General features: G+C 42.6%; 1 protein-coding gene across 1 annotated transcript in view; it reads right to left on the reverse strand.

Moving 5' to 3' along the window:
* Window positions 1-2,216: 2,216 nt before the first annotated feature.
* TMEM163 (transmembrane protein 163) overlaps window positions 2,217-27,805 on the reverse strand; it is a 140,671-nt gene continuing 115,082 nt past the window's right edge. Inside the window, exons 6-8 of the mRNA XM_069732839.1 lie at window positions 12,931-13,042; window positions 5,334-5,475; window positions 2,217-4,829 (exon numbers count right to left, since the gene is read on the reverse strand). Of these exons, the coding sequence (XP_069588940.1) occupies window positions 4,769-4,829; window positions 5,334-5,475; window positions 12,931-13,042 (315 nt within the window). The 3' untranslated portion in view covers window positions 2,217-4,768. The remainder of the gene's footprint in view (window positions 4,830-5,333; window positions 5,476-12,930; window positions 13,043-27,805) is intronic.

The following is a 27,805-nucleotide window of genomic DNA, read 5'->3' on the forward strand; positions in this document are numbered from 1 at the left end:
CGCCGCATTTTCCAATATGGAGGCGAATATGGAATGTGACTAACAGAAATGTGCGAATTCTACACGGATGTAAAATGGCTACAAAAATAAATCGCACGTACTAAAGTTTCAACTTTTTATATTCTTTTCCCTTTGTTTATTTGACAATTTAATTGTTAAAATGTTATATTTATTTTTTTTGCGGGGGATTCTATTTTTCACAATTAAAAGGATAGTAACATAGGACTTAACATCCCCCGCCCCTCCCCCCGTCCAGAACCAACTCTGAGTCTAGAGGGTCCGTTCACCATTACAACTTTTATTTTTTATCTCCATGCATCTGAAGAACAAAAAAAATCCCACTAGATATGATTTTTAAAACTTCAGTTTTGTTCCTGCAGGTTCTGTGCAAAAAACTCTGTTGTTCTGCCTTCTAGGGTAAGGTGCTTGTTCACACGTTGCGTTTACGATGCGTTTTTATTTTCTTTGCAAAAGACAAAATGCAGCATTTTATAGTACAACCCCTGGCAAAAATTCTGGAATCACCGGCCTTGGAGGATGTTCATTCAGTTGTTTGTTTTTTATTAAAAAAAAGCGGATCACAGACATGGCACAAAACTAAAGTAATTTCCAAAGGCAACTTCCTGGCTTTAAGAAACACTAAAAGAAATCAAGAACAAAAAAATGTGGTAGTCAGTATTTGTAACTTTTTTAGAACAAGGGGAAAAATGATGGACTCACTCAATTATGTGGGAAAAAAAAATTATGGAATCACCCTCTAAATTTCAACTCCCAAAACTAACACCTGCATCAAATTAGATCTGCTCATTAGTCTGCATCTAAAAGGAGTGATCACACCTTGGAGAGCTGTTGCACCAAGTAGACTGACATGGATCATGGCTCCAACACAAGAGATGTCAATTGAAACAAAGGAGAAGATTATCAAACTCTTAAAAGAGGGTAAATCATCACACAATGTTGCAAAAGATGTTGGTTGTTCCCAGTCAGCTGTGTCTAAAATCTGGACCAAATACAAACAACATGGGAAGGTTGTTAAAGGCAAACATACTGGTAGACCAAGGAAGACATCAAAGCGTCAAGACCGGAAACTTAAAGCAATATGTCTCCAAAACAGGAAATGCGCAACAAAACAAAGGAGGAACAAATGGGTAGAAACTGGAGTCAATGTCTGTGACCGAACTGTAAGAAACCGCCCAAAGGAAATGGGATTTACATACAGAAAAGCTAAACGAAAGCCATCATTAACACCTAAACAGAAAAAAAACAAGGTTACAATGGGCTAAGGAAAAGCAATCGTGGACTGTGGATGACTGGATGAAAGTCATATTCCGTGATGAATCGCGAATCTGCATTGGGCAAGGTGATGATGATGGAACTTTTGTTTGGTGCCGTTCCAATGAGATTTATAAAGATGACTGCCTGAAGAGAACATGCAAATTTCCACAGTCATTGATGATATGGGGCTGCATGTCAGGTAAAGGCACTGGGGAGATGGCTGTCATTACATCTTCAATAAATGCACAAGTTTATGTTGATATTTTGGACACTTTTCTTATCCCATCAATTGAAAGGATGTTTGGGGATGATGAAATCATTTTTCAAGATGATAATGCATCCTGCCATAGAGCAAAAACTGCGCAAACATTCCTGGAAAATAGACACATAAGGTCAATGTCATGGTCTGCAAATAGTCCGGATCTCAGTCCAACTGAAAATCTTTGGTGGAAGTTGAAGAAAACGGTCGATGACAAGAATCCAACCTGCAAAGCTGATCTGGGGACAGCAATCAGGGGAAGTTGGAGCCAGATTGATGAAGAGTCCTGTGTGACCCTCAGTAAGTCCAGGCCTCAGAGACTGCGAGCTGGAATAAAGCCAGAGGGGGTGCAACAAAATACTAGTGATGTGTTGGAGGGTTTTTGTTTTTGTTTTTCATGATTCCATAATTTTTTCCCTATGCTTAGCTAAAAATCAGTAACCATTACTGACCACCACATTTTTTCTTCTTGATTTATTTTAGTGTTTCTTAAAGCCAGAAAGTTGCCATTCGAAATGACTTTAGTTTTGTGCCATGTCTGAGATCTGCTTTTCTTGAAAATAAACAACTGAATGAACTTCCTCCAAGGTCGGTGAGTCCATAATCTTTTGCCAGGGATTGTAGAAGCAATTTACAAAATCTTATACTTGGTGCATTTTTTTCTTTTTTTGCATTTTTTTTTCCAACTCCTTTTGCATTATTTGAAGAAAAAAGAAAACTCAAATGAATGGTTTTTAGCATTTACTATAGTTTTTTTTTCACCAAGGAGACAAAATAAAGTCCCACATATGTATCAAAATGTGAGCGTAATGTTATCTGTGCATTCCATGCAGAAAGAAATGCAGAAAAAAAAGCTACATGTGAACAAACCCTGAGATGTGACTGTTGCTATTACTGTTGGACCAGACTGCACAGTCTCTGTAGTCTGTAACCAAGGAGACGCATCATTCTGCCTAGGAGATGCATACACTAAATGGTACGGAATCGTAATTTTGGACATTTAAACATCAAATTGAGAAAGTTTTTTTTTTTTTAAGGAGAGAGACAATTTTCCCCCATAAGAACTGAACCCCTTAAGGCATCACTAATAATTTGGCCAAATACCTTTTGCATATTAGGGGGCAGCCGATCACCACAATCCATTTTGATTGGTCAACCATGATCAAAGGTATTTCCAGGGCAGGAAGACCGAATGGTTGCAAATTACCGAATGTCACTTCGGGGGGGACCCATTTTCGATGTCCGCTTGCTGTCAGTGAACGGAAACATTCTTGTTCACTTTAAGGAGCCATAAACGTATGACCAGCGTGTCTAAGCGATGCCGGTGCGGAGCTCGTTACAGTGTGTCAGTTTCGTTACTAGAATCTCAATTTAATATGATAACGTTCGTTTTCATTCACTGAAAGAAGCGAAGATGAAACAAACTGTTAGAAAGTTGCAGAACTGCATAAGCCCCCTCTATACGTTACACGGGGGGGGTTGTCCCTTTATTTCCCCCTACACGTAAGTAAAAAGGGGTTGTGTGATCCCTTTAAAGTATAAAAAGTTACAGGAAGGTATTATATGTCCGAGGATGGAGTAATTGTCTTGTTATAGTAATACTTTGTTTTTATTTATTTCTATCTGGACCTGATACTTTTTACCCTCCTTTTTTGTGCTTTATTATTATTATCGCATGTTCCGTACTCGCCACATCTCCGCCAACGAGACCTGTATTGCTTTACCTTATGGACTGGCCTGGTAAGACGCTGTTGTACGTCCCATATGATACAGCACGAGACATTTCGGGAACGAGAACGAACCAACCACAAATACTAAGAGAAAGGCCGATGGCGTCGTCATAACCTGCGTCATCCAGGGCTGATGGAGGTAAGGGTTAATTATATATAGAATTGTGGTCATTACAAATAAAAGGCTGTGCAGGACTGAGCCGGCCATAGATATAGGGAGATGACATTTACCAACTTAATTCTATAATCATGAATTATGTTTAAGCCCCACCCCTGAGTAACGGGGGAACGCCCCCCAAACAGTTGGAAACGTCCCCTTTATGCAAATTTACATTAACTTCACCTCTTTGTACAAATTAATAAGCCCAAATTGAGCTGTGGAGATAAGTAGCTGCCAACCCTCACTTCAATTAAGATTTTGGAACTATTTGAGGCTTTTCCAGCTTTTTTTTTTTCTATTGCCAGCGTAAAAAAATGTGCTATTAAAGACCAGTCCATCTCATCTTTGATATTACTATGACTGTGACAATAAATATTCTCAAAGTTGAACTCCGTCATGTCTTAAATTCAGCACTCATCATTTTTTATAGAGCGTTGTTTTTTTCTAACTCGAAATTGCTTGCGTAGACCTTTATCTTCCACTAGAGGGAGCTCGGGAGCTTACTGCATACTATTACTGAGTTCTGTATGCAATGAGCATCGGAGCTCCCCCTAGTGGCCGCTGTAGGAAACCACAATATTACCATTTCAGTTTGTGCTTAATTACATTAAATGATAAATCTATCATAATATCCCTCCCACTTTGACCCAGGATTTAATTATATCTTTATTCTGGAGGCAGCTTTCTATTGTGCTCATTGCTGCCAAATGCATGAAGTAGAGTGACAACTGCAATGAACATATTTCTGGTTCACAGAAAAAGGAAGTCACGGGTGAAACCCATTCAACCCCTGTCACTGACCACCTTAGTTGTGTTTAGTCCCACTAGTACGCTGCCCCCTACAGGCAAGAAGCAGATAGTAGATGTTTCCTATATGACTATGGGATGTGGGTGATTTTCCCCATGTTGGCTTCCTCTGTCTTTGTGCTCCCGATTATGTGGTTCATTCTGTGCTTGTGGAGGTATAAACCGTACACTGAGTTCATGAAGCCGCTCTGCACACATGTATTATGCATGTATATAGAAAAATACTCTGTTATTTTGTCTCTTGCAGCGTCAATCAGCCGATGCGCCCACAGTCGGCCATATTCTGGAGACGGGGTTCCTTCTGTAGATATGTAGAGAACGGTCATAGATACAAGTAACATAAGTCCATTTCCCGGAGGTTTGTGCGCTCCTTCTTCAGGACGACACCAGACCGATAAATGTTAATTTGCGCACTACGGGTTATTAAATAGTTTTTCAATCCAACAATATAAGTTTGGTTACACACCATTGAAATATTTGCTGCTCTCATTTGTGACGAAAAGTTTTAGGGGGTAAATGAAAATCCCCTTGGTCCCTTTATTCAAACATCTCGTAATGGCGGGTCTGTCTCACTCGGGGAACCATGTCCAATAGTAATCTGCAAGTCAAGAAAAGAGATGAAAATGAAAACAAAAAAACAGACATTTCTGGTTGCCCCCACTGTTTACACTGCTAGTCAGCTCCTCGGGGGCGGGGCTATTGTTCAGACTTTCTGATTGGCAGCTCTGCTCTAACTTTACAGGTCCTGTGACAAAGGACTTTTCTTCTCTGCTATTGTGCACTATATCAGAGCACAATGACTATATCCAAGTGGTGAAATTGGTGGAAGACCCTTATACATGCCTCCCAACTTTATTGTTTTTGACAGAGGTTATGCAAATATACAACAAACCGCACAGAAATTCCCCAAAATGTTCAAACCCTATTGTAGCCCAATTTGGTGAAACAGTTGGGTACCAACCATGTGCCATCTATAAAGCTAGAAACTTTTTACATGATCGATGTCTTTAGACCCCACCCCTGAGGTACCTGAGCATGGATGTAACTGCTATTTACACCTTTCGTGCTCCAGATAATTATAGTAAGTTCATAATCTACTTACTTTATCCCGTATCCCATTATTATAAGTCCAATCAAAATTCCGACAGTTCCATCCAGGTACCAGACAGAAGAATTGTGCTTGTACACCTCAGCACTTATAAGAATGGAAAATCCCATGATGCCGCCCACCAAAGAGTTAAATCCTGGAAATAAATCACCAAAGAGTATATTAATGAAATAGAATGCAGCTTTGGTTGTGACTGGAGTATTATGCATATGGAAGGTTACAGAGCAAAATGGGCTTTATTTAATTTTTATTGTTTCAAAAGTTATAAAAGGTTTTAAAAGAAAGGCAGAAGTTATAAAATGCACTAAATTATGGAATGGCAAGAAGCGCTGCACATGTAATAGCTTAGCAAATTGCTGCCCATATACCATGCCGTAAAATATGCTATTATCACCAAATATTTATAAATGTCCACCATTCTTTACACTGCTGGCTGCACACTGGAAACCAAGCTGTTTGTTATTAAAGGGAAATCAAAACTTTCTATAAATAAAGTATAATAAAACCAAAGTTCATACTTATCCAGCAATCTAAGAGTACTGAAGTCTTACACCGCAAATAAATTAAAAATAAAAATTGCTACATAAATACCGTGTGTGAACCTGGCCTGACGATTCTATAGCTTCTCTCCGGTTGGCATTAGTTGCACATGGGCAGTGAAATGTAAAATCCAAGCGGTGACAATAAGTATCCTGTGCTGCCTTCATATTCTTTATTACATATCAATATTTGATTAAAGTTAGCAATTGTAATTTCCAAAATCATAGTGAGACACGCAGCCTCCCCATAAATATATTAATGTGCCCTCTGGCACAAAAAGGGAATGACAGAGCCTGCTATAATGCTGCTTCCAAATGACAATAATTACCCTTCTAAAATGTACTGCGATAACTTACAATATGGCAGTATTAGCGTACATCAGGGACAGTTATTAATTATATTCTTGTACATAGGAGTAGTATTATAGTAGTTATATTCTTGTACATAGGGGCAGTATTATAGTAGTTATATTCTTGTACATAGGGGCAGTATTATAGTAGTTATATTCTTGTACATAGGGGCAGTATTATAGTAGTTATATTCTTGTACATAGGAGTAGTATTATAGTAGTTATATTCTTGTACATAGGAGTAGTATTATAGTAGTTATATTCTTGCACATAGGAGCAGTATTATAGTAGTTATATTCTTGTACATAGGAGTAGTATTATAGTAGTTATATTCTTGTGCATAGGAGCACTATTATAGTAGTTATATTCTTGTACATAGTGGTCAGTATTATAGCAGTTATATTCTTGTACATATGGGCAGTATTATAGTAGTTATATCCTTGTACATAGGAGCAGTATTATAGTAGTTATATTCTTGTACATAGGGGGCAGTATTATAGTAGTTATATTCTTGTACATATGGGCAGTATTATAGTAGTTATATTCTTGTACATAGGGGCAGTATTATAGTAGTTATATCCTTGTACATAGGAGCAGTATTATAGTAGTTATATTCTTGTACATAGGAGCAGTATTATAGTAGTTATATTCTTGTACATAGGAGCAGTATTATAGTAGTTATATTCTTGTACATAGGGGGCAGTATTATAGCAGTTATATTCTTGTACATATGGGCAGTATTATAGCAGTTATATTCTTGTACATAGGGGCAGTATTATAGCAGTTATATTCTTGTACATATGGGCAGTATTATCCCTGTGTGGCCTATATTAAAAAAAAAAAAAAAAATTAATTAACTGGTTCATGCAGCTTTACATGAACACCCAAGCCTTACACTATGGCTGGTCCGAATAACTAAAGCAATTGTTACCATCCACCTCTCGTGTCTCCCCTTTTCCTCATAGTTTGTAAGCTTACGAGCAGGGCCCTCACTCCTCTTGGTATCTGTTTTGAACTGTATTTCTGTTATGCTGTAATGTCTATTGTATGTACAAGTCCCCTCTATAATTTGTAAAGCGCTGCGGAATATGTTGGCGCTATATAAATAAAAATTATTATTATTATTATTATATTATAGTAGTTATATTCTTGTACATAGGGGCAGTATTATAGCAGTTATATTCTTGTACATAGGGGCAGTATTATAGTAGTTATATTCTTGTACATAGGGGCAGTATTATAGTAGTTATATTCTTGTACATAGGAGCAGTATTGTAGTAGTGATATTCTTGCACATAGAGGAGCAGTATTATAGTAGTTATTGTAATATGTGCTATTTTAACCAGGTATATCGTCTTGATGTAAGCTTTCGATGCACGGTGCAGTTGTGGGTGTGAAATTAGATTCATGGGTTTGTGCCTTCTCAGCACACAGTCAACGTGGAAAAATATTTAGAATTGAGAGTCCTCAGTGGTTGATACCTTTTAATGGCCAGCTGAAAAGATGGTAACAAATTGCAAGCTTTCGAGATTACACAGGTCTCTTCATCAGGCAAAGACTAAAACAAATTCTTAAGAATCACATATTTATGCACAACACAGCACAGAGAAAAAAAAGGGGGAAAACCATGGATAAGACAGGTGACATGAAGCAGAATTACCATGAGTGATAAGCAGTTATGTCCATAAATATTGGGCCAGCGCTTAGATAAGGAATGTTTTATTGTCCTCTGATTAGGGTCTCTGTTGTGATGACCCCTCATAGACTGAGGGGCAAGTTCCTTAGTTGATGTAAAAAGACATAAATCCACTAAGGCTGTCAAAGGTCGTCATCAGTTTATATTCCCAGATTCTTCTGTCTCTGAGATTTGAAGCTACCTTTTTACACAAGTAATTTCAACATCAGTGCCCAGGAGAGAAAGGCCCTACAGTCTCTGAAAACCAACAAGAAATCATCATTAAACCTGCTGACAAGGGAGGTACAATAGTCATGATGAACACATTGGACTATATGAGGGAAGCAAACAGACAACTTATGGACACACACTACTACAAAAAATTGGAGTCGGATCCTACACAGGATTATTACAAGGAACTAAGCAAGTTGGTATCTTGTCTGCCTGATGAATCCATAAGAACCAATGACCTGATACCAGAAAGTCCAAGAACAAGGACATTCTACATGCTTCCCAAAATCCACAAATCGGGAAACCCAGGAAGACCAATTATCTCATGTGTGGGGGCACCGTTAGTGAGCAGGTATCTGGATGGGTAGAGGGTATTCTTAAACCCCTGGTAAAGGATACACCCAGCTTCATTCAGGACACAACTGACCTATTGAATAAACTATCAGCAATAGGTCCTCTACCAGAAGGAACCATCCTGGCCACCATGGATGTGGAATCTTTGTACTCCAATATCCCACACCAGGATGGATTAAATGCCTGCAAATTCTTCCTGGAAAACACAGGGATCGATGCAGATTCTGTGGTGAAACTTATAAAATTCATCCTCACCCACAATTACATCCCTGTATCAGAAGCCAATCGACCGCCCAACATACCTTAAATGGGACAGTTTCCATCCAAAACACATAAAAAACTCCATTGTCTACAGCCAAGCCATCAGATACAATCGCATATGTTCCAACCCAATGGATAGGAATGAACACCTTGGTCGCCTCAAAGACCTTTTTGAATCAGGGTGACCATCCAAGAACAATTGAAAACCAGATCACAAGAACCACCGGAATATCAAGTAATCACCTGCTACACTACAAAGCTACAGAAGAAAATAACCGGGTGCCCCTAGTAGTCACCTACAATCCAAATCTGGAGGGGCTAAGGGGAGCTGCACGGAAATTACAACCTTTACTACAAAAAGATGCCCGATTACAATCCACTTTTCCAGACCCCCCACTACTGTGTTTTAGTCAGCCCCCACATCTAAGAAGCATCATTGTCAAGAGCTCCCTGTCCTCTCCCACAGCTACAGGAACCTTTCCTTGCAACCAGAAAAAATGTAAAACCTGTCCATTTATAATGACCACGGACAAGATAAAGATCCCCAATTCACATCAGGACTACAAGATACCAGGTACTTTCAGCTGCGACACTTCTAATGTTGTGTACCTAATTATTTGTACTAAATGTCCAACTGGGGGTCTGTATGTGGGGGAGACAGGGCAGAAACCGAGAACAAGGATGAACTCTCATCGCCATACAATAAGAGAAAAAAGAATGGATCTACCTGTGGCAATACATTTCTGTCTCCCAAATCATAACATTATGGACATGAAATTACTTGTGTTAAAAGATAGCGTCAAATCTCAGAGAGACAAGAGTCTGGGAATATAAACTGATGATGACCTTTGACACTAACTGCAGGAATGAATGTGTCGCATGGACTTAAGTCTTTTTACATCAACTAAGGAAATTGCCCCTCAGTCTATGAGGGGTCATCACAACAGAGACCCTAATCACAGGACAATAAAACATTCCTTATCTAAGAACTGGCCCAATATTTATGGACATAACTGTTTATCACTCATGGTAATTCTGCTTCATGTCACCTGGCTTATCCATGGTTTTTCCCCCTTTTTTCTCTGTGCTATGTTGTGCATAAATATGTGATTCTTCAGAATTTATTTTAGTCTTTGCCTGATGAAGAGACCTGTGTAGTCTCGAAAGCTTGCAATTTGTTACCATCTTTTCAGTTAGCCATTAAAAGGTATCAACCACTGAGGACTCTCAATTCTAAATATTTTTTTTTATCTACTGGCTAACACGGTACCAAGATGTAGATCTTTCCTGTAGACAACGTGGAATAATTCCTTCCTTTAATGGCTGCAGCTATTCCTCTGTGGTTTTCTCTTGTACCTCATCCATTACAGAGGTGCAGGCTCATAGCTGTGGCTCAGTACAAATTACATTAGTTGTGATGGATCATCTGCCGGCTGCACAGGGGCAGTTACTGTGATTAGATCTACATGGAGGAGCCCAGGTTTGTAGCCAAGTGACTGCACAATGTGATCAGTCCAAATCATTAGTGGCCACATAATATAGATGAAGCCTGAGACCTGTACATTGTAGGAGACGGCTACTCTATGGTCAAAGGTGTGTTTTTTGCAGATACCTAAATGGTGAGAGCTCATCTCCAAGCCTTTGCTCTGCCAAAAACATCTCTGATCCACCTGGACAAGGATCCACCAGATCCCTGACATGCCCTGTAGTATCTGGCACCAATAAATTAGCAGCCGATCCATTATGTCATGCAAGTTGCTCGTTGCGACCTCCGTGGATTAGACTTTTCCAGCAGTCTGCAGAGATGGTCGATCGGATTGTGATGTGGGAATCTGAAGACAAGTCATCACCTTGATTTTTGACTGACATTAGGGACCCCTGTGACCATGAAGGGGGTTCTGGTTCTTTATAGCATTAGGTAGGTAAAAGCGCTTTGAAGGGGTCAAATACAGTCCCAGGAGACCTCAGAGTATTGCACACATCCTTTCAGCTTTGCATTAATTTCTATTTGTCACAAGTCAAATTTTTGTCAAGTTGGCTAATTCGAATTTTTAAAGATTGGCTCATGTCTACTAGGTACTAATCCGGGCATATGAGGAACTCCCCACAAGACGTGACACCTCAGGGATGCTCGGACCCAGTCCAGTAGTCATCACTTGCCGCAGCTGCTCAGATCCTTTCGCTCGCTCATTTTTCCCGCTTCTCGTACAAAAACGTTAAGTACTGACTGATAACAATACCGCTCAGTGCATTCTATCCCTTGACAGATACCTTTGTCACTAGATAGCACAGCCATCAGGGCATTACTGCTCTTACTGGCATATGGGGCCAGATAAGCAGAGAGAGTCTGCAGCGGGGCCCCCTCTCTTCTGCTCACCGGGCCCCAGCAGCAGGATTCTGCCAGCTCAGTAATTGCCAGTGTGTCCTAAGACACACAGGCCGGCAGCTGACGTCAGTGGGCACGTCCCCGGCGTATCATGTCACTGTCATACGCCGGAACAAAGGTCCACACCTCAGCTGAATCATAGGGGATTAGACCGCTTGATCTCGGCCAGGTAAGGATAAACTTTTTTTTATTTTTTTGTAAAGCCATGGTATGGGGCTGCATTATACTACTATGGGGTTGCATTATACTGCTATGAGGCTGCATAATACTAAGGGTTACTTTATACTGATATGGGGCTGCATTATACTATGGGGGTGCATTATATCACCATGGGGCGCATTATACCCCTATGGGGGTGCATTATACAACTATGGAGCTGCATTATACCGCTATGGGGCTGCATTGTACTACTATATATGACTATGAGATGCATTTTACTATTATGGATGACTATGGGGGCAATATGGAGAGACATGAGGCAGAATGGGTGGACAAATGGGTTCCAGAATGGGAGGACACATGGGGTCCAGAATGTGGGATAGTATTACTGTAGGGGCTAATTATAGGATATTACTTTTGAGGATACTGTTGTCAGTGTGGGGGAGAAGAGAGGTCCTATTACTGTGCAGGACAACACGGTCGCTTTTTTCTTCATCTGGCGTAGTATAGAGGTTGGGGAAAAATTGGGGAATGTGCTCTAGGTAACTTATTTTCTGCAGAGACGAGTCCTGGCTGGAAGAAGTGATGGCAGTCTGAACTGGATGAAGAAGAAAAGCGAAGATGAAGGACTTCATCCAGAGACGTCACCGGTAAGTCAGTGTGTTACTGTACAATTACACTATATACTGTATCCTATATACAGAGCTTCTGTGTATAATGTCACTAGTGATCACGGTATTACTTGTACACTAATACACTGCATACAGAGCTCCTGTGTATAATGTCACGAGTGATCACTGTATTATCTGAACACTACTGAAGAGCTACTGTGTAGAATGTTACCGGTGTCACTGTATTACCTGTATACTATACACTATATACAGAGCTCATGTGCATAATGTCACTAGTGATTACTGTATTACCTGTACACTGACACTAAAATGCAGAGCTCCTGTGTATAATGATACTGGTAATCACTGTATAACCTGTATACTGACACTACTAACGCTATACACAGAACTTCTGTGTATAATGGTACTGGTGATCACTTTATTACCTGTACACTGACACTATATATAGAGCAAGGTATTTGTTCCTTGTATGTGATATTATTCGGTCACTGTGGTGGTAATATGTGATTTGGTCATGGTATGGTGGTATTTGTCCATTGCATGTGATATTATTGGTCATTTTAAACATTTAAAAATATACATAAAATTGTATTGGATATTTTAACAAATGTTTAGTAACCTACAGAAGAGCAGGGTCCAGCCAAAGAGAGTCTACCTTGTGGTGGCAGATTAAAAAATGTTTGGGGCCAACACCAAAGCTGCTGGCTATGTATGTGATTTGGTGATGGAAACTGTTAGTGTGATTTGTGAGGATGTGGTGCAGAAGTGGTGGAGTTTTTCAAAGAGAGGGTGGTGGGATTGTGAAAGGTTCAAGGGTGTGGAGGCGGGGCTAGGGTGGAGCCTGGGTGGAATTTCAAGGGGGCCCCAAAAATGTTGCCAGTATGGGGCCACGAAATTCCTAGTGGCAGCCCTGTCACTAGATAATGTTATTCTCTCCACTTGTCAGTGGCTTTATTGTTATGGCTGATCAGTACTTAAGTAAGTTTGGTTTTAGTATTACTTACCATCAGTGATCAACGCTCGACTCGTCAACATTTTCCCCAGCATGAATTTCACGACAGCCAATGCAGTACACAGGAGCCCACTCAAAATGGAAACACTGAATAAAAAGCTATCCTGCAAGACAAGACGATCGAATTAGTAAGAATATCCTGACATTACACAGTGATTGTATAACACATCAACAAGTATTTGAGACAAGGACCCATCTCCACTTCCTGAAGAGAAACAAATACCCACCCCCATTTCCTGCAGAGACAAAGACCTGTCCCACTTCCTGTAATGAAAGAACAATCCCCAATTCCTGTACAGAGACAAAGATCTGTCCACATTTCCTGTAAAGAGACAAAGATCTGTCCACATTTCCTGTACAGAGACAAAGATCTGTCCACATTTCCTGTACAGAGACAAAGATCTGTCCACATTTCCTGTAAAGAGACAAAGATCTGTCCACATTTCCTGTACAGAGACAAATACCTGTCCCCACTTCCTACAGAGAGATAAAGACCAGTCCTCAGTAGCGCAGCTACCGGGGAGGCAGAGGGGGCCATTGCCCCGGGCCCCGCGCTCTGAGGGGGCCCACCGGGAGCTACGCTACTGTAACATTCTGCGGCAGAGCAGGGAGAATCGATCTCCCCGCTCTGCCGCTATGGGGCCCCTGAGCAGGCGGGGGGCCCGGTATCAGCAGTGGGCCCCCCACAGTCATCGCATGGTGAGCTGTATCGGCATCTAGCCGATACAGCTCACCGCAGTGATGAGGGAAGGAGCGCTGCGCTCCTCCCATCATCCCCCACACCGTCTGACAGCAGGCGCGATGACGCCAGCACTCGCTGTCAGATGAGCGGGAGCAGGAAGCACCGCTGGAACAAGGAGTTAGAGAGGTGAGTATTTATTTACTGTGTTTTTATGGGGGCTGCCTTATTCTACAGTATCTGCCTATAGGGGGGAGTGCTGCCTTATTCTACAGTATCTGCCTATAAGGGGAAGTGCTGCCTTATTCTACAGTATCTGCCTATAGGGGGGAGTGCTGCCTTATTCTACAGCATCTGCCTATAGGGGGGAGTGCTGCCTTTTTCTACAGTATCTGCCTATGGGGCGAATGCTGCCTTATTCTACAGGATCTGCCTATAGGGGGGAGTGCTGCCTTATTCTACAGTATCTGCCTACAGGGGGGGGAGTGCTGCCTTATTCTACAGTATCTGCCTATAGGGGTGAGTGCTGCCTTATTCTACAGGATCTGCCTATAGGGGAGGGAGTGCTGCCTTATTCTACAGTATCTGCCTATAGGGGGGAGTGCTGCCTTATTCTACAGTATCTGCCTACAGGGGGGGAGTGCTGCCTTATTCTACAGGATCTGCCTATAGGGGGGGAGTGCTGCCTTATTCTACAGTATCTGCCCATGGGGGAATGCTGCCTTATTCTACAGGATCTGCCTATGGGGGGGGGGAGTGCTGCCTTATTCTGCAGTATCTGCCTACAGGGGGGAGTGCTGCCTTATTGTACAGTATCTGCCTATAGGGGGGGAGTGCTGCCTTATTCTACAGGATCTGCCTATAGGGAGGGAATGCTGCCTTATTCTACAGGATCTGCCTATAGGGGGTGAGTGCTGCCTTATTCTACAGTATCTGCCTACAGGGGGGAGTGCTGCCTTATTCTACAGGATCTGCCTATAGGGGGAGTGCTGCCTAATTCTACAGTATCTGCCTATAGGGGTGAGTGCTGCCTTATTCTACAGGATCTGCCTATAGGGGAGGGAGTGCTGCCTTATTCTACAGTATCTGCCTATAGGGGGGAGTGCTGCCTTATTCTACAGTATCTGCCTACAGGGGGGGAGTGCTGCCTTATTCTACAGGATCTGCCTATAGGGGGGGAGTGCTGCCTTATTCTACAGTATCTGCCCATGGGGGAATGCTGCCTTATTCTACAGGATCTGCCTATAGGGGGGGGGAGTGCTGCCTTATTCTGCAGTATCTGCCTACAGGGGGGAGTGCTGCCTTATTGTACAGTATCTGCCTATAGGGGGGGAGTGCTGCCTTATTCTACAGGATCTGCCTATAGGGAGGGAATGCTGCCTTATTCTACAGGATCTGCCTATAGGGGAGGGAGTGCTGCCTTATTCTACAGTATCTGCCTATAGGGGGGAGTGCTGCCTTATTCTACAGTATCTGCCTACAGGGGGGGAGTGCTGCCTTATTCTACAGTATCTGCCTACAGGGGGGAGTGCTGCCTTATTCTACAGGATCTGCCTATAGGGGGAGTGCTGCCTAATTCTACAGTATCTGCCTATAGGGGGGAGTGCTGTCTTATTCTACAGGATCTGCCTATAGGGGGGAGTGCTGCCTTATTCTACAGTATCTGCCTATAGGGGGAGTGCTGCCTAATTCTACAGTATCTGCCTATAGGGGGGGGAGTGCTGTCGTATTCTACAGTATCAGCCTATAGGGGGGAGTGCTGCCTTATTCTACAGTATCTGCCTATAGGGGGGAGTGCTGCCTTATTCTACAGGATCTGCCTATAGGGGGGAGTGCTGCCTTATTCTACAGGATCTGGCTATGGGAGGTGCTGCCTTATTCTACAGGATCTGCCTATAGGGGGAGTGCTGCCATATTCTACAGGATCTGCCTATGGGGGGGGGGGGAGTGCTGCCTTATTCCACAGGATCTGCCTATGGGGGGGGAGTGATACCTTATATACAGGATCTGCCTATAGAGGGGAGTGCTGCCTTATTCTACAGGATCTGCCTATGGGGGGTGCTGCCTTATTCTACAGGATCTGCATATGGGGGGTGCTGCCTTAGGCTACAGGGTCTGCCTATGGGGGGTGCTGCTTTAAACTACAGGGTCTGCCTATAGGGGTGCTGCCTTATGCTATATTGAGGACTATCTGGCACATTATACTATATGGAGGTTATCTATGGGGTCATCATACAGTGTGGGGATTACAGTGTTGGAGCCATCAAACAGTTTGAAGGCTACTAAGGGGTCAGTATACTGTGTGGGTGGTATTATACAGTTAGGGGGCATTATCCCAGTGTATAGGGGAGCTGTACAGGGGTGAGACTCAGGACATTATTAAATGTAAAGTGGGTACTTATTGTAATAGGGGAACTCAGGTTACTGTGACTATCAAAGGGGCACACAGAGGGCATTATTACTTTCTAGGGGCCAAAATGTGGGCTCCATTTTCTAGGGCACTTGCACCTGGCATTACTATATTATAGAGGGATGCTTTAGAATTTAGAGGGTACAGAGAACCACAGAGTAGGTGCAGTAATAGGGTCACATATGGCAGCAGCGGCTCAGTATTGGGGTATCAGGGGCAGTAATAGGGTCACATATGGCAGCAGCGGCTCAGTATTGGGGTATCAGTTGCAGTAATAGGGACACATATGGCAGCAGCGGCTCAGTATTGGGGTATCAGTTGCAGTAATAGGGACACATATGGCAGCAGCGGCTCAGTATTGGGGGAACAGGTGCAGTAATAGGGTCACATACGGCAGCAGCGGCTCAGTATCTGGGTATCAGGTGCAGTAATAGGGACACATACGCCAGCAGCGGCTCAGTTTTGGGGCATCAGGTGTAGTAATAGGGACACATACGGCAGCAGGGGCTCAGTATTGGGGTATCAGGTGCAGTAATAGGGACACATACGGCAGCGGCGGCTCCATTTTGGGGCATCAGGTGTAGTAATAGGGACACATACGGCAGCAGAGGCTCAGTATTGGGGTATCAGGGGCAGTAATAGGGACACATACGGCAGCGGCGGCTCCATTTTGGGGCATCAGGTGTAGTAATAGGGACACATACGGCAGCAGAGGCTCAGTATTGGGGTATCAGGTGCAGTAATAGGGACACACGGCAGCAGCGGCTCCATTTTGGGGCATCAGGGGCAGTAATAGGGACACATACGGCAGCAGAGGCTCAGTACTGGGGTATCAGGTGCAGTAATATGGACACATACGCCAGCAGCGGCTCCATTTTGGGGCATCAGGGGCAGTAATAAGGACACATACGGCAGCAGCGGCTCAGTATTGGGGTATCAGGTGCAGTAATAGGGATACATACGGCAGCAGGGGCTCAGTATTGGGGTATCAGGTGCAGTAATAGGGATACATACGGCAGCAGGGGCTCAGTATTGGGGTATCAGGTGCAGTAATAGGGATACATACGGCAGCAGGGGCTCAGTATTGGGGTATCAGGTGCAGTAATAGGGACACATATGGCAGCGGCGGCTCAGTATTGGGGTATCAGGTGCAGTAATAGGGACACATATGGCAGCAGCGGCTCAGTATTGGGGTATCAGGTGCAGTAATAGGGATACATACGGCAGCAGGGGCTCAGTATTGGGGTATCAGGTGCAGTAATAGGGATACATACGGCAGCAGCGGCTCAGTATTGGGGTATCAGGTGCGGTAATAGGGATACATACGGCAGCAGGGGCTCAGTATTGGGGTATCAGGTGCAGTAATAGGGACACATATGGCAGCGGCGGCTCAGTATTGGGGTATCAGGTGCAGTAATAGGGACACATATGGCAGCAGCGGCTCAGTATTGGGGTATCAGGTGCAGTAATATGGACACGGCAGCAGAGGCTCAGTATTGGGGTATCAGGTGCAGTAATAGGGATACATACGGCAGCAGCGGCTCAGTATTGGGGTATCGGCAGGATGAGGAGTTTGTGCAGGTTGGGAATAGATGGTGATGGCTGGAATGTGAGAAGTGAAATGTGTCTTTGTTGTTTTCTCTGCAGACGAGTTGTAGCTGGAAAAAGTTGTCATGTCGGTCTGGGCCAGATGGAAAGACAGGAAAAATGGCGATTCCATCATAAAGAACGTCAGTGGTAAGACATTATCTGTAACTGTGCTGTGATCTCTTATATGTTCTGTAGGGCTGGTATCTACCACTGACCATATGGCGGTAATATCCAGGTTGGTCGTTATATAAAGATTATCTTCAGTGACAGCGCGGTCATCTGCTGAGGTTCTCCTCCACTATTAGGGGGCGTCATCGAGTTGTAATCAAGGTTATCTGGTTAGGGGCCACTCAGACGCTTCGCCCCCCTGTACCAAAACCCTAGCTACACCTCTGCAAGTCCTTATTCCTGTAAAGAGACAAAGACTCATCTCCGCTTCCTGTAGAGACAAAGTCCCGTCCTCATTTCCTGTAAAGATACAAAGATCCACCCTGACTTCCTATAAAGACCGTCTCCAAATCCTGTAAAGAGACAAAGCCCCGCCCTCACTTCCTATATAAACAAAGCCCCACCTTCACATCCTGTAGCAATAAAAAGCCCCACCCTCACTTCCTGTAGCAAGGTAAAGCCCCCCCATCACTTCCTGTAGCAAGGTAAAGCCCCCCCCATCACTTCCTGTAGCAAAGTAAAGCCCCACCCTCACTTCCTGTAGCAAGGTAAAGCCCCCCCATCACTTCCTGTAGCGATACAAAGCCCCACCCTCACTTTCTGTAGCAAGGCAAAGCCCCGCCATCACTTCCTGTAGTGATACAAAGCCCTGCCCTCACTTCCTGTAGCAACACAAAGCCCCACCTTCACTTCCTATATAAACAAAGCCCCATCTTCACTTCCTGTAGCAATAAAAAGCCCCACCCTCACTTCCTGTAGCAAGGTAAAGCCCCGCCCTCACTTCCTGTAGCAAGACAAAGCCCAGTCTTCACTTCCTGTAGCGATAAAAAGCCCCACCCTCACTTCCTGTAGCAAGACAAAGCCCCGCCCTCACTTCCTGTATAAACAAAGCCCCGCCCTCACTTCCTGTATAAAGAAAGCCCCGCCCTCACTTCCTGTATAAACAAAGCCCCGCCCTCACTTCCTGAATAAAGCCCTGCCCTCACTTCCTGTATAAACAAAGCCCCGCCCTCACTTCCTGTATAATCAAAGCCCCGCCCTCACTTCCTGTATAAACAAAGCCCCGCCATCACTTCCTGTATAAACAAAGCCCCACCCTCACTTCCTGTATAAAGAAAGCCCCGCCCTCACTTCCTGTATAAACAAAGCCCCGCCCTCACTTCCTGAATAAAGAAAGCCCTGCCCTCACTTCCTGTATAAACAAAGCCCCGCCCTCACTTCCTGTAATCCATCTCCGTGTCTCTGTGGCTAGAGCTGAATTACATTTGACAACAGGAGACAAGTTACACAGAAGGGAGACGCCTAGATTGCAGCCCTTTTAAATAATTTTTCAATTTATTACATTATCTATCAGATGTGATCAAGTTTTCTTAAGGTTCAATAACCAAGAGATTTAATTCCACGTTTTCAAAAGCAGAATTCAGCCTGATTTATAAAAGAACATAAGGAACAAAGGATGTGAAATCTTCTTTTTGCATCTTTCTGTTTCTTGAAGGCAATGTTATTGTGTCCAGGCCTGTATTATGGCAGACAAGATGGTAGAAGAAGCTCTCTCCACCCCAGGCCGGTGTTTAGCATCGTTATTGACCCTTTACGTGTTTATTTTTGGTTTCTCGTTTTCAGTAAGACGAACACAAGTTCTCGTCTGTTCCATCTTTCCCATCAGCTTTTCCGGCTCCCTGGGGACGGGGGTTTATGCTTCACCCCCTGATTACTATTCACCTCACAGACCGGCCTCACAATTTATTCTCACTACAGAGCGGTATAAGGCAGCAGAGTGGAGCGTGTTATCCCTGAACTGTCATCTCCCCGTACCAGCCCTGATTGTTAGTGACGCTCCATTAAGAGGAGACTCCTTAACATGCACAAGGGATGCCGCGCCAATTTACAGTAATTTATCAAACCCATTCAGTAGAGTATACAATTTATTATAGAAATACCCCTCTGTCAGCGACAACATGCAATTCCCTGTTCTTAATCTCTACATTACTGATCCCGAGAGACATAAAATGAGTTTCTAACCAAGAGCCGCACCTGTTCATATCGCCGTATTACACAGCAACACTTTGTATATCTTCTAATTAAGGTGCAGTCATTGTTCAGACAGTGAATGTTCAGTATTGTAATTATATTATAGTAGTTATATTCTTGTACATAGGGGCAGTATTATAGTAGTTATATTCTTGTACATAGGGGCAGTATTATAGTAGTTATATTCTTGTACATAGGGGGCAGTATTATAGTAGTTATATTCTTGTACATAGGAGCAGTATTATAGTAGTTATATTCTTGTACATAGGAGCAGTATTATAGTAGTTATATTCTTGTACATAGGAGCAGTATTATAGTAGTTATATTCTTGTACATAGGGGCAGTATTATAGTAGTTATGTTCTTGTACATAGGAGCAGTGTTATAGTAGTTATATTCTTGTATATAGGAGCAGTATTATAGTAGTTATATTCCTGTACATAGGGGCAGTATTATAGTAGTTATATTCCTGTACATAGGGGCAGTATTATAGTAGTTATATTCCTGTACATAGGGGCAGTATTATAGTAGTTATATTCTTGTACATAGGGGCAGTATTATAGTAACTATATTCTTGTACATAGGAGCAGTATTATAGTAGTTATATTCTTGTATATAGGGGCAGTGTTATAGTAGTTATATTCTTGTACATAGGGGCAGTATTGTAGTAGTTATATTCTTGTATATAGGGGCAGTGTTATAGTAGTTATATTCTTGTACATAGGGGCAGTATTATAGTAACTATATTCTTGTACATAGGAGCAGTATTATAGTAGTTATATTCTTGTACATAGAAGGCAGTATTATAGTAGTTATATTCTTGTACATAGGGGCAGTATTATAGTAGTTATGTTCTTGTACATAGGAGCAGTATTCTAGTAGTTATATTCTTGTACATAGGAGCAGTGTTATAGTAGTTATGTTCTTGTATATAGGAGCAGTATTATAGTATTTATATTCCTGTACATAGGGGCAGTATTGTAGTAGTTATATTCTTGTACATAGGGGCAGTATTATAGTAGTTATATTCTTGTATATAGGGGGCAGTATTATAGTAGTTATATTCTTGTACATAGGGGCAGTGTTATAGTAGTTATATTCTTGTACATAGGAGCAGTGTTACAGTAGTTATGTTCTTGTATATAGGGGCAGTATTATAGTAGTTATATTCTTGTACTTAGGGGCAGTATTATAGTAGTTATATTCTTGTATATAGGGGGCAGTATTATAGTAGTTATATTCTTGTACATAGGAGCAGTATTATAGTAGTTATATTCTTGTACATAGGGGCAGTATTATAGTAGTTATATTCTTGCACAGAGGGGGCAGTATTATAGGAGTTATATTCTTGTACATAGGGGGCAGTATTATAGGAGTTATATCCTTGTATATAGGGGGCAGTAAGTAGAATTAAAAATCATGCCTGCATCCTGATACATAATGGGAGGAACATTTTAAATAAAAGGTTCATTAGAGTTTGTTCTTAAGATTTGAATTTACCAAATTTTTATAATAACATTATTGACTCTGGAATATCTCTGGAGCTGATACTAGAATCCCCATACTTTTGGTCTCTGCAGCTCATTCATCCTATATTTGAGGATTAAGTGACGTCGCTTTATCTGAGCTGCAGTAATTACGTTGCTGATTTCAATTCTACACTAATTCTATTTTCTGGGGATTGAATATTTATTTTTAGAATCCGGCGTCTGGCAGCGTACAAGCATTTATTAAAGATATTGCGCTTAGCATCCAAAACTGCCAATATAAAGGAACGCAATCCGGCGTGCGGCCGAAATCCCTGAAGTCTCCGTTATTACAGCAAGTGCTGTGACTGCAGCCTGTGACTTGTTTTATACAAAACTGTAATAATAAAGAAGCAAAACTCCATAATTAAAAGGGGATTTTTTGGGGGGATGGACCCACAATATTATGCTAATTAAATACTCAAAGGGAGTTTTTCCAGCCCAAACTGACAATATAAACTAATCACACCGTCTTGTAGGGGATATAGCCTATATAAAAGTCGCTGCCTCCGTTCTACAGGAACTGAAGTTTAAGCAGATATGTTAATTAGGGTGTTTGGTGCACCCTGGGTGTGGCTCAATGCACTGCTCCGCCCACTGGTTTTACCTGTCCCTGCCTTCCTCACTGTGATTGACAGCACCGGCTTGCCTGAGTTTTCTCTGCAGATAACGTTCGCCTCAGGCAAACCAGTGCTGTCAATCACCAGTATGGTAGCCAATGAATGGAGCCTCTTGGCCACACTCAGGGTGCCCCCGGGGCCATATATCCTGGGCTTAGCTCATACTGTCAGGTTTGGCAGGCACGCTCCCTTTTAAACAGCAATAGCATAATATACTCTTCTTTGCTTAAAACTCTGTTCCTCTATTATTCCTCCTGGAAATATATGAATTAATTAAGAGTTGGGTGTTACCATTACCTAGATGAATGGAGTGTGTGCCATTGACCCCGACTACCAGTATAACCTTGTCCATCCCACCACTAGTATGATCTGTATTTCTGTGGTGTTTCTTCTTTTGGAGGATAGAAGTGTAAGTGAATCTGTGGCTTGTTTGCTCATTTTGCTCTTATAGCAAAAAGTCTATGGTCGGACTGAGCAGAGCCCCTCTTCGATTGGGTCCCATTGCATTCTTATTTATAACCTTTGGGCAGAATTCACACGTGGTGTTTTATCTTGTAGTTTTATTTTTTTATTTTTTCCTTGATTATATACAATATAATAATACAACATAGAATATAGTAATAATTATATATATATATATATATATAGAACTTATATAATAGATACTATAATAGTAATAGATATAATATACAATATGATATAAACTAATTTGCTGTATTTTTTTTTTTTTTTTTAAATGACAAACTATCGGGGGGAAAAAATATTGAAAATCTGCTTGTTTTATTGAGTTTTCTTTACAATGAAATATTACCTTTTCTGCATTTCTCTTCCTATAAATGAGGTCCAGGAAAGGGTGAACACTCCTCTATGACATATGCCTATTAAAATCCAGGAATGAGACCAGCAAATGCTTTGGCACAAAATAATAAAGGCGGACTGGCCCATCTCGTCCACACGGCCCTGGCTGCCACATATCACCGCCGCTATACATCATGACAAATAGAAGAAAAAAAAAACTAAACGGGGGGACTGTGAACCTACAATACTTCCTCTATTAGTCATTTTATCCCTTATGATAAATATATCATTCACCGCTTCCCTTATCATAATGTCTGCCGCACTGTCTATGTAATAGCGCCTTCCACTGGAGCCGTCACATTTCCCCACACTGCCCCCGCAGGTAAAAGGAGGTATGACGTGCAACGTAATAAAATCAAAGGAGAAAGTCCTCCAGATCTGAGAGATATGCTGGATTTGGGCACTTTTTCGGGATTTTTAAAATGGGTTCTTACCCCCTCTCCACCCCCAGAACATCCAATTACTTACACCCCTGACATGGTGTTCACGTCAGTCCACAGCGGAGTTAATTGCCCATATTATAAATGTCGTCTTTAAAGATTTGTCCTCATGTAACGCGAACAGACATAATTCACCCTTAATGAGAAACAACAGCAGATCCTTGATAAAATATCACGCCGTCATCAATCCTGAAACGACAGTCGGGCTCCGAGATCGTTTCTCCGTAAGTCGTTATTAATTGCTGCCAGGGATTCATTGGAACGCCCTCCTGGCTTCCTCGTCACCCTCCAGTCTGGCACAGTCAGCGGAACGCACGCTGGCACGTCTACATCCCTGGCAATGTGATCCGGGTATTTAATTTCCTCTCCGAGAATTATGGAACATATTGCCGGCCAATAAATGATGGAGGATACGGACGGCGATGGGATCACGGTCACGAGATGTGTACAAGGGCGTTATAAAGCCCTGATATATTAGGTTAGTTTAATCAGGAGGCTAATTTATAGAGAGAGGTTATTTAGCGGGATCGTGTGTATACAGGCGGAGAGGGGGCGTATTATAAAGCTATTATAATCTCGAAAGATTTCCTGACGCAATCGGTTATTGAAAATTAGGGAGAAAATTGAATTTAATGTCCTCATGTTTGATCGTATTAGACCAGAATTACCGTTTGTTATGATAGCAGTAATCTCGGTGTACGATATGACGCTACGTGGCGATTATCTATTTGTACCATGCACTTAAATTTGACTCCAAAGGCTCCAGACGTCTTTAAAGGGTTGTCCGGGATTAGAAAAACAAGGCTTCTTTCTTCTCACAAGACCGCCACGTATGTCTGTGGGTTGTGTCTGGAATGGTAGGTCAGTTTTATTGTGATTCCAGCTGAGCTGCAATACCAAACCCAACCAGTGGATAAGGGTGGCGCTGCAAGTGCTAACAACAGTTTCCAAAATAGACAGTGGCAGCAGAGATTCCCTTATAATCAATACTATCCGAATTGGTTCCAACATACAGAGTGCCAAGAACCTGCCCACCAGATAAACGGGGGTAGTAGAGAACCCTATATTCACTCTAAATAAAAAAAATGCATTACACAGCAATACTGAGCAGTGTGAATCCAGCACTCAAATGATATAAAACACTTACTAGAAAGCAACATGGATAACATTATACACTACTCAAAAAAATAAAGGGAACACTAAAATACCACATCTTAGATATCACTGAATGAAATATTCCGGTTGCAAATTTTTATTCATTGCATAGTGGAATGTGTCCAGAACAATAAAACATAACAATTAACAATGTAAATGAAAATGAATATCCCATGGAGGTCTGGATTTGGAATGATAATCAAAATGGAAAATCAAATTACAGGCTGATCCAACTTCAGTGGAAATGCCTCATGACAAGGAAAAGATGCTCAGTAGTGTGTGTGGCCTCCACGTGCCTGTATGACCTCCCTACAACGCCTGGGAATGCTCCTGATGAGGCGGCGGATGGTCTCCTGAGGGATCTCCTCCCAGACCTGGACTAAAGCATCCGCCAACTCCTAGACAGACTGTGGTGTAACGTGACGTTGGTGGATTGTGCGAGACATTATATTCCAGATGTGTTCAATCGGATTCAGGTCTGGGGAACGGGCGGGCCAGTCCATAGCTTCAATGCCTTCATCTTGCAGGAACTGCTGACACACTCCACCCACATGAGGTCTGGCATTGTCCTGTATTAGGAGGAACCCAGGGCCAACCGCACCAGCATATGGTCTCACAAGGGGTCTGAGGATTTCATCTCGGTACCTAATGGCAGTCAGGCTACCTCTGGTGAGCACATGGAGGACTGTGTGGTCCTCCAAAGAAATGCCACCCCACACCATTACTGACCCACTGCCACAACGGTCATGCTGGAGGATGTTGCAGGCAGCAGATCGCTCTCCACGGCGTCTCCAGACTCTGTCACGACTGTCACATGTGCTCAGTGTGAACCTGCTTTCATCTGTGAAGAGCACAGGGCGCCAGTGGTGAATTTGCCAATCCTGGTGTTCTGTGGCAAATGCCAAGTGTCCTGCACGGTGTTGGGCTGTGAGCACAACTCCCATCTATGGACATCGGGCCCTCAGGCCTTCCTCATGGAGTCTGTTTCTAACCATTTGTGGAGACGCATGCACATTTGTGGCCTGCTGGAGGTCATTTTGCAGGGCTCTGGCAGTGCTCCTCTGTTCCTCCTTGCACAAAGGCTGAGGTAGCAGTCCTGCTGCTGGGTTGTCTCCTGGTGTACTGGCCTGTCTCCTGGTAGCGCCTCCAGGCTCTGGACACTACGCTGACAGACACAGCAAACCTTCTTGCCACAGCTCACATTGATGTGCCATCCTGGATGAGCTGCACTACCTGAGCCACATGTGTGGGTTGTTGCCCAACCAACATTCAAAAGTGACCAAAACATCAGCCAGAAAGTATTAGTACTGAGATGTGGTTTGTGGTCCCCACCTGCAGAACTGCTCCTTTAGGCCAGTCTCACACGTCAAGATAATTCTGCTACCGGAGAAAACGGTACCGGAGTTATCCGTGTCCGTGTGCTCACGTAGGCCATCCGTGTGAGATCCATGTGATGTCTATGAGTATGTTTTTAGGGTCCGTGTGCTGTACGTATTTCAACAATTTTTACAATTTTAACCCTATGACAGGAAAAACACACACGGACAGCACACGGATGGCACACTAACAGCATCCGTGTGCGGTACGTGTTTACACACACCCATTGACTTTAATGGGTCCCTGTGATCCGTGCGCTCCCACGAACACTGACATGTCTCCGTGTTTTGCAAATGGACACACGGTCCGTGAAAACACGCTGACATGTTGAGAGACACATTGATTTTAATGTGTCTACATGAGTCAGTGTCTCCGGTACGTGAGGAAACTGTCACCACACGTACCGGAGCCACTGACGTATGAAACCAGCCTTATTGAAGGTGTCTTGATAATTGCCAATAATTTCCATCTGTTGTCTATTCCATTTGCACAACAGCATGTGAAATTGATTGTCAATCAGTGTTGCTTCCTAAGTGGACAGTTTGATTTCACAGAAGTTTGATTAACTTGGAGTTAGATTCTGTTGTTTAAGTAAGTGTTCCCTTTATTTTTTGAGCAGTGTACCTCAGTACTGAGCAGAGTAACTACGAATCCAGCACTAAGGTGATATAAACGCTAGAAAGCAACATGGATAACATTATACATCTGTACTGAGCAGAGTAACTCTGAATCCTGCACTAAGGTGAGATAAAACACTTACTAGAGAGCAGCATAGATGACAACATATGTCAGTAGTGAGCAGTGTATCTGTGAATCCAGCACTAACGTGATATAAAATACTTAATAGAAAGCACCATTATACAGCAATACTGAGTGCTATTTTGTGAATCAAGCTCTAGATGAGATAAACACTTACTAGCAAGCAGTAGTATCTGTGTACCTCTGCATTGTCTCAAACAGTGGTAGCACAATGTAAAAATTCATGCAGTCATATAATCAATTCTAAAATTCTGGTACCCTGCATCCGTAGCAATGTAGAGCTCATTATGTCCATATTTACATGTGACAGATGTTCATTTCACTGAAATCAGGTTACAGCTGCCGATTTAAGTCTAAGGAAAGCGGAGAGGGTAGGATCAGAGTGAGAGAGAAAAGATGAGACATAGATGATGATTGATTTCAGGTACATGTTTTATCTCACCCTGGGGATGAAATTCATCATAACACGGCTGTATAATATCACCCATGCTGCTTGTTCCTAGTAAGTGTTTTAGCTCACACCAGTGCTGGATTTACAGCCACACTGCTCAGTACTACTATATAATATCATCCATACTGCTTCTTTCTAGTAAGTGCTCTGGTTCACACCAGTGCTGGATTCAAAGCTACAGTGCTCAGTAATACCATATAATATCATCCATACTGCCTTTTTCTAGTGTTTTAGCTCATACTAGTGCTGGATTCACAGCCACACTGTTCATCACTGCTGTATAATGTCCTTCATGCTGCGTCTTCTGATCATGTAGAGAAGAGAGAACAGGAATCCCTCAAGCCTGTGTGTCCTGTTTATGGCAGACATAATTGCAGCTATTTTACACCTACTAGCTCAGAGACAACTGAAAATTAAAGAGACAGCATGCAGAGGGAAAACTGGTGAAAATACAGGATGCCAGTCATATAATGGCTTCACTTTAAAATCTTAAGATTTAAAATATGAAATGTAAATTGATTTTTAAGAGGCAAATATGAGAAAATTCTGCTTTCTGTTATCACTTGGCTTTTTATATGTTGCTGTGAAATATAAAAGGTTTGTAGAAATCTATACAAACATTCTATCCATACGCCAGTGACTCCACGAAATCCATAAAAACGTGATAGGAGTCCATCAACGTTACTTTGTTATTGACTGTGACCTTGAAGAAGTCAGAGTCTCCCTGCACCCCATTGTGCCGCATTGTAACCTCCGCATTGTTGGTGCAGGGCTCGTCCACATAAACAGTGATTGCTGAGTGCA

Source organism: Ranitomeya imitator, chromosome 7 (assembly GCF_032444005.1).
Source record: "Ranitomeya imitator isolate aRanImi1 chromosome 7, aRanImi1.pri, whole genome shotgun sequence".
Taxonomy (NCBI): Eukaryota; Metazoa; Chordata; class Amphibia; order Anura; family Dendrobatidae; genus Ranitomeya; species Ranitomeya imitator.